The sequence below is a fragment of the Suricata suricatta genome, chromosome 2 (assembly GCF_006229205.1).
Source record: "Suricata suricatta isolate VVHF042 chromosome 2, meerkat_22Aug2017_6uvM2_HiC, whole genome shotgun sequence".
Classification (NCBI taxonomy): Eukaryota; Metazoa; Chordata; class Mammalia; order Carnivora; family Herpestidae; genus Suricata; species Suricata suricatta.
This window is the reverse complement of record NC_043701.1, coordinates 12,236,808-12,249,657: the sequence shown is the minus strand read 5'-3', so window position 1 is coordinate 12,249,657 and position 12,850 is coordinate 12,236,808. Positions and strand designations below refer to the sequence as shown.

Below are 12,850 nucleotides of genomic sequence, written 5' to 3'. Positions count from 1 at the left end.
AACAAAAATAGGGACAACGGAGTTTCCTTTCCCTCAGCCTCCAGGACCAACTGTTAAAGCTGGCAGAGTATGGCACCAAATTGATGGATTGCCTGTTTTCAGAATCTACACCCTATGATGACAATGGCAGCAAAAATTCCAGTGACAGTAGGAACTGCAAATGCCCTTTTTGGATTGATAAGCAACCATGCGTATCGTGGGGCAGTGTCCGGGAAGGAAATCTTATGATTCATTGCTTGGTGTTTTGAGTGGTATTAATATGACCGCTTACAAAAATGACTGCATTTTATACCTCACACACAAAGTTTTTCCAAGAAGGAAAGACAAATACCATCTCTTGAGCTTTATTATTAGGCACATATACATTTAAACATACATATTTCCTTCACTCTATATTGCAAGAATTCCTTTAAGCAGTTTAATGGAAAAAATTGAAAGAGACCTGTTGTTTCCTCTTTTCTTCCCAGTCACAATTCTTGGAAGGATTGTCAGTTTTTACTGCCTCTTCTCCCTTGCCTCCTACTTTCTCCTCAGCTCACTCCAGTTCGATTCCTACCACGACTATATCATGAAGTAATGACTCCTACTCAATAGTTAAATGGATAACATTTGGTCTTAATATTTCCTAATCTTGAACAGGGCCCCACAACATCTTATGTTGGATACTTTTTCTTGGCTTCCATGATTCCACCTTCTCCAGGTTTCCTGTCTTTCTGTCTAGCCTCTCTTTACTTTCTTCTCTGCCTATTCCTAAAATTATATACTTATTCCTCTTCTCTTCCAAGCCTCACGGTTTCAGTCACCATGCTCATGAAGATGATTCTCAAATCTTTACTCTGAATTTCAGATCTGTGTATCTTCTGACTAGTTTCACTTTTCACTCATATTCTCCACAGACAATCTGGAGTCCACATATCCCTAAATATATAAATTAATTAACACTGCTAAAATACACTCATCCTCTTATGTTTTCTGTCTCAGAATGTGAAAATTATCTATTCAGTTTCCTAAATAATAAAAGATGCGTCTTCTCCTTGGCTTCTCTCTCTCTTCCCTCTCCCTTCTCTTTTCTTCCCATCCACTCAACTCCACACCATGATGATTCTGTCTCCTCAGGTGTATCAAACCTGTATTCCTGTCTCCTTTCTCACAGCTTCCCCTTACTCTCTCACCAGCTCTTCCTTCCATTTTCTCAACCATCTCCAAAGAAGCCTCCCATCATATTCTTACTTCAACAGTTCACCCTGCAGTCAGGATGATTTTCTAAAATGCATACTTGATGAGGTCATTTCCCGGATGAACTATTTGAGTAACTTTCCATTGCTGTTAGAATAAGGTTTGGGTTCCTCACTGTGGTCTATGAGTCTTTGGGTGTTCATTATTTCAGCAGATGTTGCGGAGTGCTTGCCATGTGCCGGATATGTTCCCTGGGATGTGTGCTCTGGTTTTTCTGTGCACCTCAGGACACCACATCCACCTATGCACCATCTGTTAGCAACATTACACTTCTAGTTATTTATTCACTCTCCTGGATCCAAGTCTTCACATAGTCACCTGAGATATATTTATTGAGCACATAATATGTGCAAATCAGGGATTGAATCACCTCACCTCTCCCAAGCACATATATATTCCTATATATTCTGTTTAACTAGATAATTTTGATTCATTCTTTGAGCCTCAGGTGAAATGTGACTTCTTTCAGGAAAATTTCCCTCATTCTCCTTCCTTACTCCAATTGGGTTTAGATGTCCTTTATCTATGGACTCATGATATGGTCTACTTTTTCCCTGAGGGCTAAGGGAAATGCATGATAATGTACTTGTTTGCTTCCCCTATTAGACTCTACGAAGTTGTGAAGGTGGGGGCGAGCTTATTCTCATCAGCACCATAAGCCCGGCATATCCACAGTGCTTGGAACACGGCACTATGGTATTAGGCTTCTAGGCTTGCTGGGTTTTTATCATGTACTCATGGGAATGCTTTCTGCATTTGATGTATGTTTGTGAAATCACCCATGTCATGTCCAATTTCATATATGATTGCATACATATATCACAATTTATTCATCCATTCATTTATTAACAGATATTTTGGAGTTTCAAATTTAGTCAGCTGTTGTAGTGGAGATTTGAAACTGTCAGACATTATGACTCTGGAATATTCCCTAACTACACTACAAATTTTAACTCCCTCCGAGTTTGTATCCTAGAAGCAAAGAGTGGCTAGAAAAAGCACCTGTACCTGATATTCAAAGTCATTGCTCAAAGATCCAAATAGAAAATGAAAGATCAAAGTGGAAAAACCCAGGTTTACACCGAACTAAATGCTCTGTATAAACAATTGCTCAGTTCCGTCCAGTGTTTAGACAAGCCCTAGAGGTTCTCAAATGTCACCTCTCCCAGGGAGCCTGCTAATCATTTCAATGAGTGCAAGGCTGGAGTGTTTGGGATGAATGCTGGAAACCCTTAGTTTATAGATGGGTGCTTAGGTCTCATGCTTCATATGTGTATGTGTGCTTTCACTTATGACGGTTTCCACTGCCTTGTTGGTCAATCTGGAGGGTGCCAGGAGACCTGAAATGTGTCTGCACTTGGCAGATACTGCTCTTTAGCAAAACGGAAGTATACACATTTTATCCCAGTTCTTTTCTGGTTTCCCCTACATCCACTTTGGCATGGATACCCCTCAGGTATCTACAGAAAAATTGCTGAATAATTGGGAGGAGAAATTATCTGGGTGAGAGATTTGGGGGCATTTTCACCAAGTGCTTAGGAAAAGAGTTGTGCATATTTAGGGCCTCCTTTGCATAGAGAGCTAAGGGTTGACTCCTGTATCATCATCTCCTCCTCCCCTCATACCCTTTGGAAGCATGACACCTTCTCAGGCAGAATTTCAGTGAGTAACACCACTAAATAAACAAATAAATAAATTTTATTTAAGCTCAGACACAAACACGTTAAATTTATATGCATTGTAAACAAAATAGATGAAATAGAATAAAATGTATTGTGAAAGAGGCCCTGTGACTTTTTTTCTTTTTCTTTTTTTTTTTTTTTTTAAGATAACTGAAGTTAATCTTCTGTCATTTAGATTTCCCACTGAGTCTGAGCTGGGACATTCTAAGAATAATGCTTTTTTCCTTCCTGGCCCACAGCTACCTGAAATGTTATACCTTCTGTCTGTGTCTGTTTATGGACTGTTTTTTTAAATTTTTATTTTATAGATTTTGCATCACACATTATATCATAGATCATTGGGTTGTGAGTGTAAAAACTTCAAACAAATTTAGGCAAAAGTAGTATTTATTTGGTTTGTAGAATATGATAAATGAAACCTAACCAGAGCAAGGATGTAGCTGGTTTTAGGAAACATTAAGAATAAAATAAAACCAGGTTTTCCCCTTACCCGCCTCTTATTTCTGCTCATTTCTGATTGGAATGGAATATGGCAGGAAACTAGTCACGAGAAGTTGCTGGATTTTATGTCTTACAAATTTTTCTTGGATCAAGTTGAAAAAGTCCAAAAGGTAGACTTTGATCGGCTTGGATTCTTCAATATGGATTCTTCAAATATGCTCAGGAGCAGGATCCTGGTACACATCATAGTTGTAGCATGAGGAGCAGGTGGAAGGGGCAAGGAAGGTGCTAGGAAGGTAATGAGCAAAAATCTAGTCCGTTCCAAATATCCTCACTCCATCTTATATGCTTGTTCCTCCCATAACTTTATGGCCTCCAACCTTGCCAGTATTTTTTTCGCTCTACCTTTATAACCCAATTCAAGATTTACAATTTTCAGGATAGCTTCCCTTTTGATGTTGACAAGTCTATTGGGTCTGTCTTCTAATCTGAATTTCACTTCTTCATTTCCAAAAATAAGCTGGTGTTTTCCAATTCAACACATGATACTAACTCAGTTGCAGTAAGTTCCAAACCACATATAGCATTTTCCTCAAATTCAACCCCACATGTTCTCTCGACTTCTTTGTTTCTGGTAGTTATACCCTATTACAACACACTCACACACTGAAAACCTTGATTCTTCCTTCTCTATCAACCACTATATCAAGGTGCTAGTTGATGTTTTTGAAATGCTCTCTCATATTTATTCTGTCTTCTCCATTCCTACTACTGCATCCTAGCCCAAATCTCTCATTGCATTTGATCAAATGGTGCAAACCCTTTGCCTGCTCCTCTTTGAATCAATATTAGACAAATCTTTATAAAATCACTGCTGTGATCACATCACTTCCCTATTTAAGGTTTTCATTACCATTCACATGAAAAAGCCTCAGCTTTTGAGTCTGGAAGAAAACATTTGTGAACTACACATATGTTAAGGGATCAACATCCAAAATAAAAAAGGAACTCATACAACTCAGTATCAAAAGAATGAACAACCTGATTTAAAAAATGGGTAGAGGTCCTCAACATCACTAATCATCAGGAAATGCAAGTCAAAACTACAATAAAATGTCATCTCATACCTGTTGGAATAGCTACTATTAAAAAGACAGGGCGTGCCTGAGTGGCTAAGTTGGTTGAGCATCTGACTTCAGCTCAGGTCATGATTTCACAGTTCCTTGAGTTTGAGCCTTGCGTTGGTCTGTGTGCTGACAGCTCAGAGCCCGGAGCCTGCTTCGGATTCCGTGTCTTCCCCTCTCTCTCTGCTCCTCCCCAGCCTGTGCTCTCTCTCAAAAGTAAATAAAGAAAAATTAAAAAAAAAAAAAGAGCTGTAGTGCCCAGATGCCTCAGTGGGTTAAATGTCTGACTCCTGATTTCTGCTCGGGTCATGATCTCCCAGTTCATGAGTTGGAGCTCCACATCGGGCTCTGTGCTGACAGTACTGAGGTTACTTGGGAGTTTCTCTCTCTCTGCCCCTCCCCCATTCACACTGTTTGTGTGTGTCTCTCTATCTCAAAACAAATAAACTAAAAAAAAAAAAAAAGACAAGAGCTAACAAATGCTGGTGAAGAGGTGGAACATTTGGGCGCGGTTGGTGGCAATGTAAAGTGGTACAGCCACTGTGGGCAATCCTCAAAATGTTGAAAGTAGAAATGCCATATGATCCAGCAATCCCACTTTTTGGTATGCATCTAAAGGAAATGAAAATAGAATATTGAAGAGATACCCACACTCTCATGTTTATTGTAGCATTATTCACGATGGCCAAGATATGGAAATTACCTAAGTATCTACTGATGCATGAATGGACAAAGAAAATGTAATATATATTATTCAGCCATAGAAAAAGAAGGACGCCTTGTGATTTGTAACAATGTGGATGGATCTTGAGGGTATTATACTAAGTGAATACTGTATGATCTCACTTTTAAGATCTAAAATCATTGGACTCATAGGAACAGAGAAGAATGGCGGTTGCCAGGGCTTTGGAGTAGGGGTAATAGGGGAGGTGTTGGTCAAAGGCTACAGACTCTCAGTTATAAGATAAATAAGTTCTGGGGCTCTAACATAAAACATGGCGACTCTAGTTAACAATATTGTATTGTATACTTGAAAGTTTTTTTGAGAGTAAAGATTTAATACTTTTACCATAACCAGAGAAAACAACAAAATGGTAATTATGTGAGACAAAGGAGGTGTTAACGAGTTTTATTGTGGTGGACATTTTGCAATATATATGTGTATCAAATCATCATATTGCACACCTTAATATTACAAATGTTACAGGTCAATTATATTAATAAACCTGGCAGAGAATACAATATATTGAAATTTGTGAGATAGGGCAAAATATATTTAGCAGAAAACTGCAAGCTTTAAATGTTTATGTTAGAACAGAAAAAAAGATTTAAAATCAGTAATATAATTCTCTGCCTTAAGAAACTAAATCAGGCAGAGAAATTGAACCTACAAAAGTAGGAGGAAGAAAATAATAAAAAGTAAAAAATAATGAGTAGAAGACAATAAAAGTAGAGGTATTAAAATGAAACAAGAAGTTTATTTCTTGGAAATATCAATAAATTGGTATATCCCTAACTAAAATGATGAATTCAAAAGAGGACAAAAATTATCAAACTTGGGAATGAAAGAAAGGATCTCAAAACAAATGCTACAGATATTAAAATGATACTAAAGGGATATTAATCACATTTATGGTAATAAATTTTAAAACATATCATAGAAATATTATTTGAAAAATATAACTTACCAAATAGACACAAGAAGAAATTAAAAAATCCTAATAATACAATGTAAATTAAATAAATTATAATTATAATAATTTGGAAAACCTCCCTGAATAGAAAATTTCAATCCCATATGATTTCTCTGATTAATGCTATGAAATATTTTGGGAAAGAATAGTATCAATTTTACACAAAGTCTTTTTATTTATATTTTTAATTTAATTTTTAGAGACAGGGAGAGACAACGTGAGCAGGGGAAGATCAGAGAGAGAGAGGGAGACATAATCTGAAGTAGCCTCCAGGCTCCTAGCTAGTCGTCAGCACAGAGCCTGATGCGGGGCTTGAACCCACAAACCGTGAGACCATGACCCCAGCCGAAGCCGGACATTTAACTAACTGAGCCACCCAGGCACCCCCCACAAAGTCTTAAATGAAATTAAGATGGAGGAAACATTTCCCGACTTGTGTTATGAAGTCAGAATAACCCCAATACCAAACTTGAAAAAAATATTAAGAATATATAGAAAGGTTAGTATTCTTCACGAACATAGGTGAAAATATTATTAACAATATATTAGAAAGTCAAATAAAGCAGCCCATAAAATAATAATACATTATGACTAAGTGAGGGCTTCTCCCAGGAATATAAGATTGATTTAACATTTAAAATTTATTCAGTGTAAATCCTTGTTTTAATAAAGTAGAGGAGAGAAAATATATAATCATCTCAATAAATATAGAAAAAGCTTTTGGTAAAATTCAACCCTCATTGATAATAAAAATTCTTTACACACTAGGAGTAAAAACAACCTTTCTTAATCTGATAAATGAGATCTATAGCTAACATTGTACTTAATGACAAAAACACTGAATACTTCCCCCTTAAGATCAGCCATGGGGCAAGGATGTGTACTCTTGTTACTACCAACCAATATTGTACTAAAGATCTCCGCCAGTGGAAAAAGCTCATAAATGAAGGGCATAAAGATTGTGAAGGAAGGAGTAAAACTGTCTCTATTTTCTGATAACATGATTATTTAAGTATAAAATATCAAAGAATCTACAACTACTAGATTATAAATTAATTGAGGAATGTCTCAAGATACATGTTTAGTATACAAGAATCAATTATACTTTATATAGTATCAGCAAATAATTGAAAATGAAATTTTAAAAAATTCCATATATAAGATTATAAAATATTAAGTACTTAAGGATAATTTTATAAATAGATATGTAAGACCTCTATACTAAAAGCTATAAAATATTTCTGAGAGAAATTAAAGACTTAACCAAATGAAGAGATATATCATATTCCTAGATTATCAGACATAATTTTTAATACGTCACTTCTCCCCATGTTGACATCTAGATTTACAATTAGAATTCCAACAGACTTTTTTTTTTTTTTCATTTCTAGAAATAAATGAATAGTTCCAAAATGTGTTGCTTTGGATTAGCCAAATACATTTTTGTAAAAGAAAATTTGGAAGAATCACCATATCTGGTTTAAAAATTTTAGGGCGCCTGGGTGGCTCAGCAGGTTGAGTGTCTGACTTCAGCTCAGGTCATGATCTCACTGTGGGTTCGAGCTCCACGTTGGGCTCTGTGCTGACAGCTCAGAGCCTGGAGCCTGTCTTCAGAGTCTGTGTCTCCCTCTCTCTCTGCCCCTCCCCTACTCACACTCTATCTCTCTCTCAAAAGTGAATAAATGTTAAAAAAGTTTTTAAAAATTCACTATTACTCTAAAGTAATCAAGAAAGATGAATGGAACATAATGTAGAGACCAGAAAACCAGAAAGAGACCCGTGAACACATCATCACACATTTTTCAACAAAGGCGGTAATTCAATGAAGAGAGGGAAGTCTTCAACAAATGGTACCGGAATACCTGAATACATGTATGGAAAAAATAAACTTCAACGCTGCTTAACATGGATACAAAAATTAATTCAAGATGAATTACAGTTCTAAATATAAAAGTGAAAACTATTAAAATTCTAGAGGAAATAATAGTTGACTATTTTTGCCTATTAGAGGCAGGCATATATTTCTAAAAGAGGACATAAAAAGCACTAAGTATGGAAGGAAAAATATGATAAATTGGATTTTTTAAAAATTCAAAATTTCTGCTCACCAAAAGACACCATTAAGAAAATGAAAAGGCAAACCATAGTCTGGATTAAAAGAGTCATAGTACTTGCATCAGACAAGGGCTTGTATCAAGAAAAAGAAAAACAAAACATAATACACACACACACACACACACACGCACACATACAAATGCTATCAAACTCCCACAAATTAGTAAAACACAACTCAATATAAAAAAGTCATCAACTATAGTTAATGCATTTTTAAAAGATCAAACAAATCAAAATCACTTTGTAATGGAAAACATACAAATGGCCAGGAAACAGATGAAAAAAGTGCTCCATATCATTAGTTATCAGCAAGATGCAAACTAAAACCACAATGAGACACCTCATTAGATTGGCCAGTTCATCCTACTCGAATGGTCAACATTTCCAAAGACTGACTGTACCAAATGCCTGTAAGAATGTGGAACAACCCTCTTACATTGTTGATGGGAGGACAAAATGCTAGAATCACTCTGGAGAACCCTCTTTGCAGTGTCTTACAAAGTCAAATGTACATCGACTTAGTGACAAAGTAATTCTGCTCCTAAGTATTTATCTAAGAGAAATGAAAAGATAGATTCAAGAATATTAAAAAAAAAAAACCCAACAATGTTATTCCGAATAGTCCCAACCTGTGACCAAGGCAAATGTTCATTAATAGTGATAGATAAACAAGCTGTAACTCATGCAATATTAAGGATGAGTCTCAAAAACACTATGTTTAGCAAAAGTAGCAGAAATAAAGGAATATTTACCTTAGGATTTACACAAGAACAGGCAAAACTAATCTATGTGAAGAAATTAGTATAGTAGTTGTCCGTAGCAGATGGGGATTGACTGGAAGAGAATACTAGAACTTTCTGTTCTGATTAAATATTGATTATCTTATTTGGAGTGTTGGTTGCATGTGTGTATATGTTTATTAACCTTCCCATTGTATTCTGTTGTACATTTAGCATCTGTGCATTTTGCTGTATGTAAATTTTACCTCAAAATGAAAAAATAATATAGACAAATAATTGAATTCTAGTTATTCATTTTGCTTTTTGGAGTCTTATAGGATAGTAATTCCAAAACCATTTTCTTTGTTTTCTAGGCATAAGTGAATGAGAAAACATATTAATCATAAATGGAATATATTTCTCATAGTTAGAGAAAGGAGTTACAAGTATATGGAAAGGAAAACTAAAGTAGACCATGTATTACTGGATTGGAACTGGAGGCATCTGTATGGGGGAGAGGAGAGAGAGAGAAACAGGGTGAAATAAATAATAAATAATGAGTGAATGTGGGCAACTTGCAACTTTTCCATGAATTTGACATTTTATCAAAATGTGAGGTTAAAAATAAAGCCATGGAGAGGAGTAAGAGGTAATGGAGACTGGTCCAGAGAGAATTTATACACGAAGAAAGAAAGCAAAGTGAGAAGGGATGTCCTCTACGATTTTATGGTTGTACTTCTCCAAGTACTCTAGGGGAAAGAGCGCCTGATATTATCCAGCTCAAGAAAAAGAGCATGGAGAACAGTGATTCTCAACATTGGCCGCACCCTGGAATCACATGGGGAGCTTTGAAATGATTCCTGGGTTCTACCTCTAGAGATCTGATTGAATGGGCCCGGTATGTGGCTGGATGCTGAGATTCTAAAACGCTACGCAGGCCATTTTAATGTGCAGCCAGGAGTGGGGACCCCTGCTTTTGAGGGAAACCAAAGAAAGGAGACCAGATGAAGTTATAACTTGTCTAGCCCAGCAGAGGTGACAAAAGGTCTGTTAGTTTGGGACACTAACTAGGAGGAGGAAGTAGGTGCTGGAGAGGAGGAAACGGTTCCCTGGCTTACCCATAGCCAGCAGAGCCACGAGCCTCTGTGGGTAACCTGCTGTGCTTTGGAAGCCTGTCAAGATTTATCCGTCTTGTGTATCTTTTTCTCTCCTCAGTCTTGTAGGATCTGATTTGAGCAGAGCTTTCCTGGCTAGGTTCTCATGCAGGCAGAGAATGCTAACTCTCCACAGACAGGCCTTTTTCAGCCAGGCTGTCTTGGCTGGTTCCAATGCTTGGTACCAGGAAAACCACTATGTTCAAGGGCAAATAGAGAAGAGCCAGAGGGCACACACCTGTGCTGGTGTCCAGGGCACCCACCAAGCAAATGCCTACCTCTCTTCCCCTCCCCACCCTAATTATAAAGCAGGTTGAGTGTACATTTCTGAAGTGGTGTATTTTCAGACAAAATGACCCCTATTCTATGGTTCCTATAGGAGTTTAATGTAGTACCTCTTGAAACTGAAGCGATGACAATTGATCTTCCAAGTCTGTCTTTTCGTAGCTTCTGTTTCCAAACTTCCAAACTTGTGGAGTTCAAAGGAGATTATGTAATTTCCGTGGTAGTGAGTATTTCAAATATTAAGCAAACATCTGTTTTAAGAAATAGGTTTAGCAGTCATGTGAAAGGCCAACGATGTTATCTTGGGGTTTAGATGTTATTTTATAAGAGATGATCTCTTCATGGTTTGGTTCATACCAAGCACTAATAAACTATAGTGAACAAAGCATTTACACTGAGTACCTCACTTCTGAGTTCCACTCATTTTTATCAAAACAAACTTGGGAAACTTGTGCCATTCTTGCCTAGGCCATGGTTAGAGCTTTGATTCTTTTATTCCTCTATGGGTGAGTTCACTGATGTAAAGTTATGTTTATAGAAGAAACTGGAATAGATTTTTGAAGGTTTTCTGAACAATCAGAGGCATATTCATGAAGAGCCAGTTTTGTGTCTGCTTTCAACATAGATCTGGAGTCCTGGGATCTGCCTTGTGGTCTGCTCCTACCTTTAGGCTGTTCTGAACCCAGAGTAGAATGGTCTCCACAGCTCTCCTCAGTTTGGCATTGCCGGAGATCAGGATGGCTGCATGTATCGAGGGACAAGCTGCTAGGATCCCCACACAGATCATTACCCCGACCTTGTTGTGCCACAGCATCAGTAGAGGGACTGAAATGAGGCTAGCACAGAATGACACCACAAAGAGGCAAAGAAAGGAGATGAGAGATCTGAGGGCTTTGATATGGGCTTCCAGGCTTGGGTCATGAGAGTCTTTGATTTTGGTCCTCATTGTCCTCATGTGCCTCCCCAGGGAGACAATCAGCAACCCAGAAGAAACCAGAAAAAACAAGAATGGCGGGACGGACACCAGGGTGCAGAAGATGAAGGAATGATAGAAATTGAGTTTTGCAATTTGCAAATTGAATTCCGTACTATTCACGAATAGCACAGTTGTGAATGTGAAGCCAGATCTACTAAAAAAGTCCCCCAAACAGAGGGCTGTGCAAATGGAAGAGAAAAGCACTGCACCCAGGAGCATCTGAGGGACCTTCCGGGAGACCCAACTTGCCAAGCAGAGCAGAAGGGTGTGGGAGAAACGGGCAATCTTGGAACAGTAGAGAAGACTGAGGCAGGTGGTGAGCCAGAGCCCAACTTGGTTTGTGATCATCCAGAGCATGATGATGGTCTGGTAGCTGAGGCTCAGTGGATCTTTCATCCTCTGGAAGTATGTTAGCTGGATGGCACTCAGAAACAGTAGCCCATGCAGGAAAAGCCGGGTGAAGCTGAGACTCAGAAGAATAAGATCACAGTTGCTCAGTGGCTGCCTCCTCACCACGTCCCAAAAATTCACCAAGAAAATGAAGGCGTTGGTCAGGACCCCCACTATAAACTCCAGGATTGAGAGGAACAGAAATGCACTCTTGACCTCATAGGACACAGTTAGGACAGGAGTCAGGGCCAACATGATGCCTCTTCTTACCTGGTCAATCTACGTCTCACATACCACCCAGCAGAGAAGGGTCGGTGTACGTGATAAGCCAGGACTTCTTCACAAAGCATCAGGCTCTAGTCCTAGATCTATGCCCAAGTGAGTGAATAAAAAATTCTGACAGCAAACTTAGAGGGGGGATTGTTGCTTTAGCGTATCTCTTGGATACACACAAGGGCTCATTGTAAGAGTACAAGAATGATGGTTCTTTCTGTTGGGTGATGCAGAAGCTTTTAATAAACCCAGCGGTGTCTGTACAGCAGCCTCCCCAGAAGGCCCTGGTGTAGCAACAGGGATGCAAACGAGACAGGGTCTCAGTTTCCCAAGTCTGGTTTTGCATGCGCACCTGGACCTGCATGGGAGGAGAAGGGATTGGGATTTGCTTATGGGTTTGAAGGGAGCAGGCAAATCATATCTTCTTGATGAACTAAAGTTTGAAATGGTGCCTCTTTCCATTTGCATGTCTTCTTCTATCACCTCTGAGACATGACTCTTATCATAGACTTTGTTTTTAATGTTCCTCCCCTGACATCAGCACAGGAGTTATGGCTGCCATTGCCAAAGATTTCACTCAAGCACCATCCTCATTTTAGGCCCTGTGCTGGCAAGAGCACCATTTCCATGACCAAGGCCAGCCCCTGCCATGAAGGGAGAGGGTAGGGGGTGATCTGGCCCGGATATTGCGAAGCCTTTTAACAGCTTGCTCTGCTTTCCAACCCCATTTCCTTACCTCATTTTCCACAAAGCAACGACAG

At 38.4% G+C, this 12,850-nt stretch overlaps 1 protein-coding gene across 1 annotated transcript; it reads right to left on the bottom strand.

The window, feature by feature from the left end:
• Nucleotides 1-11,066: 11,066 nt before the first annotated feature.
• Nucleotides 11,067-12,071, bottom strand: TAS2R38 (taste 2 receptor member 38). Its single transcript, XM_029955271.1, has one exon. It carries the CDS (start codon nucleotides 12,069-12,071, stop codon nucleotides 11,067-11,069), a length of 1,005 nt encoding a protein of 334 aa, XP_029811131.1.
• Nucleotides 12,072-12,850: the final 779 nt, after the last annotated feature.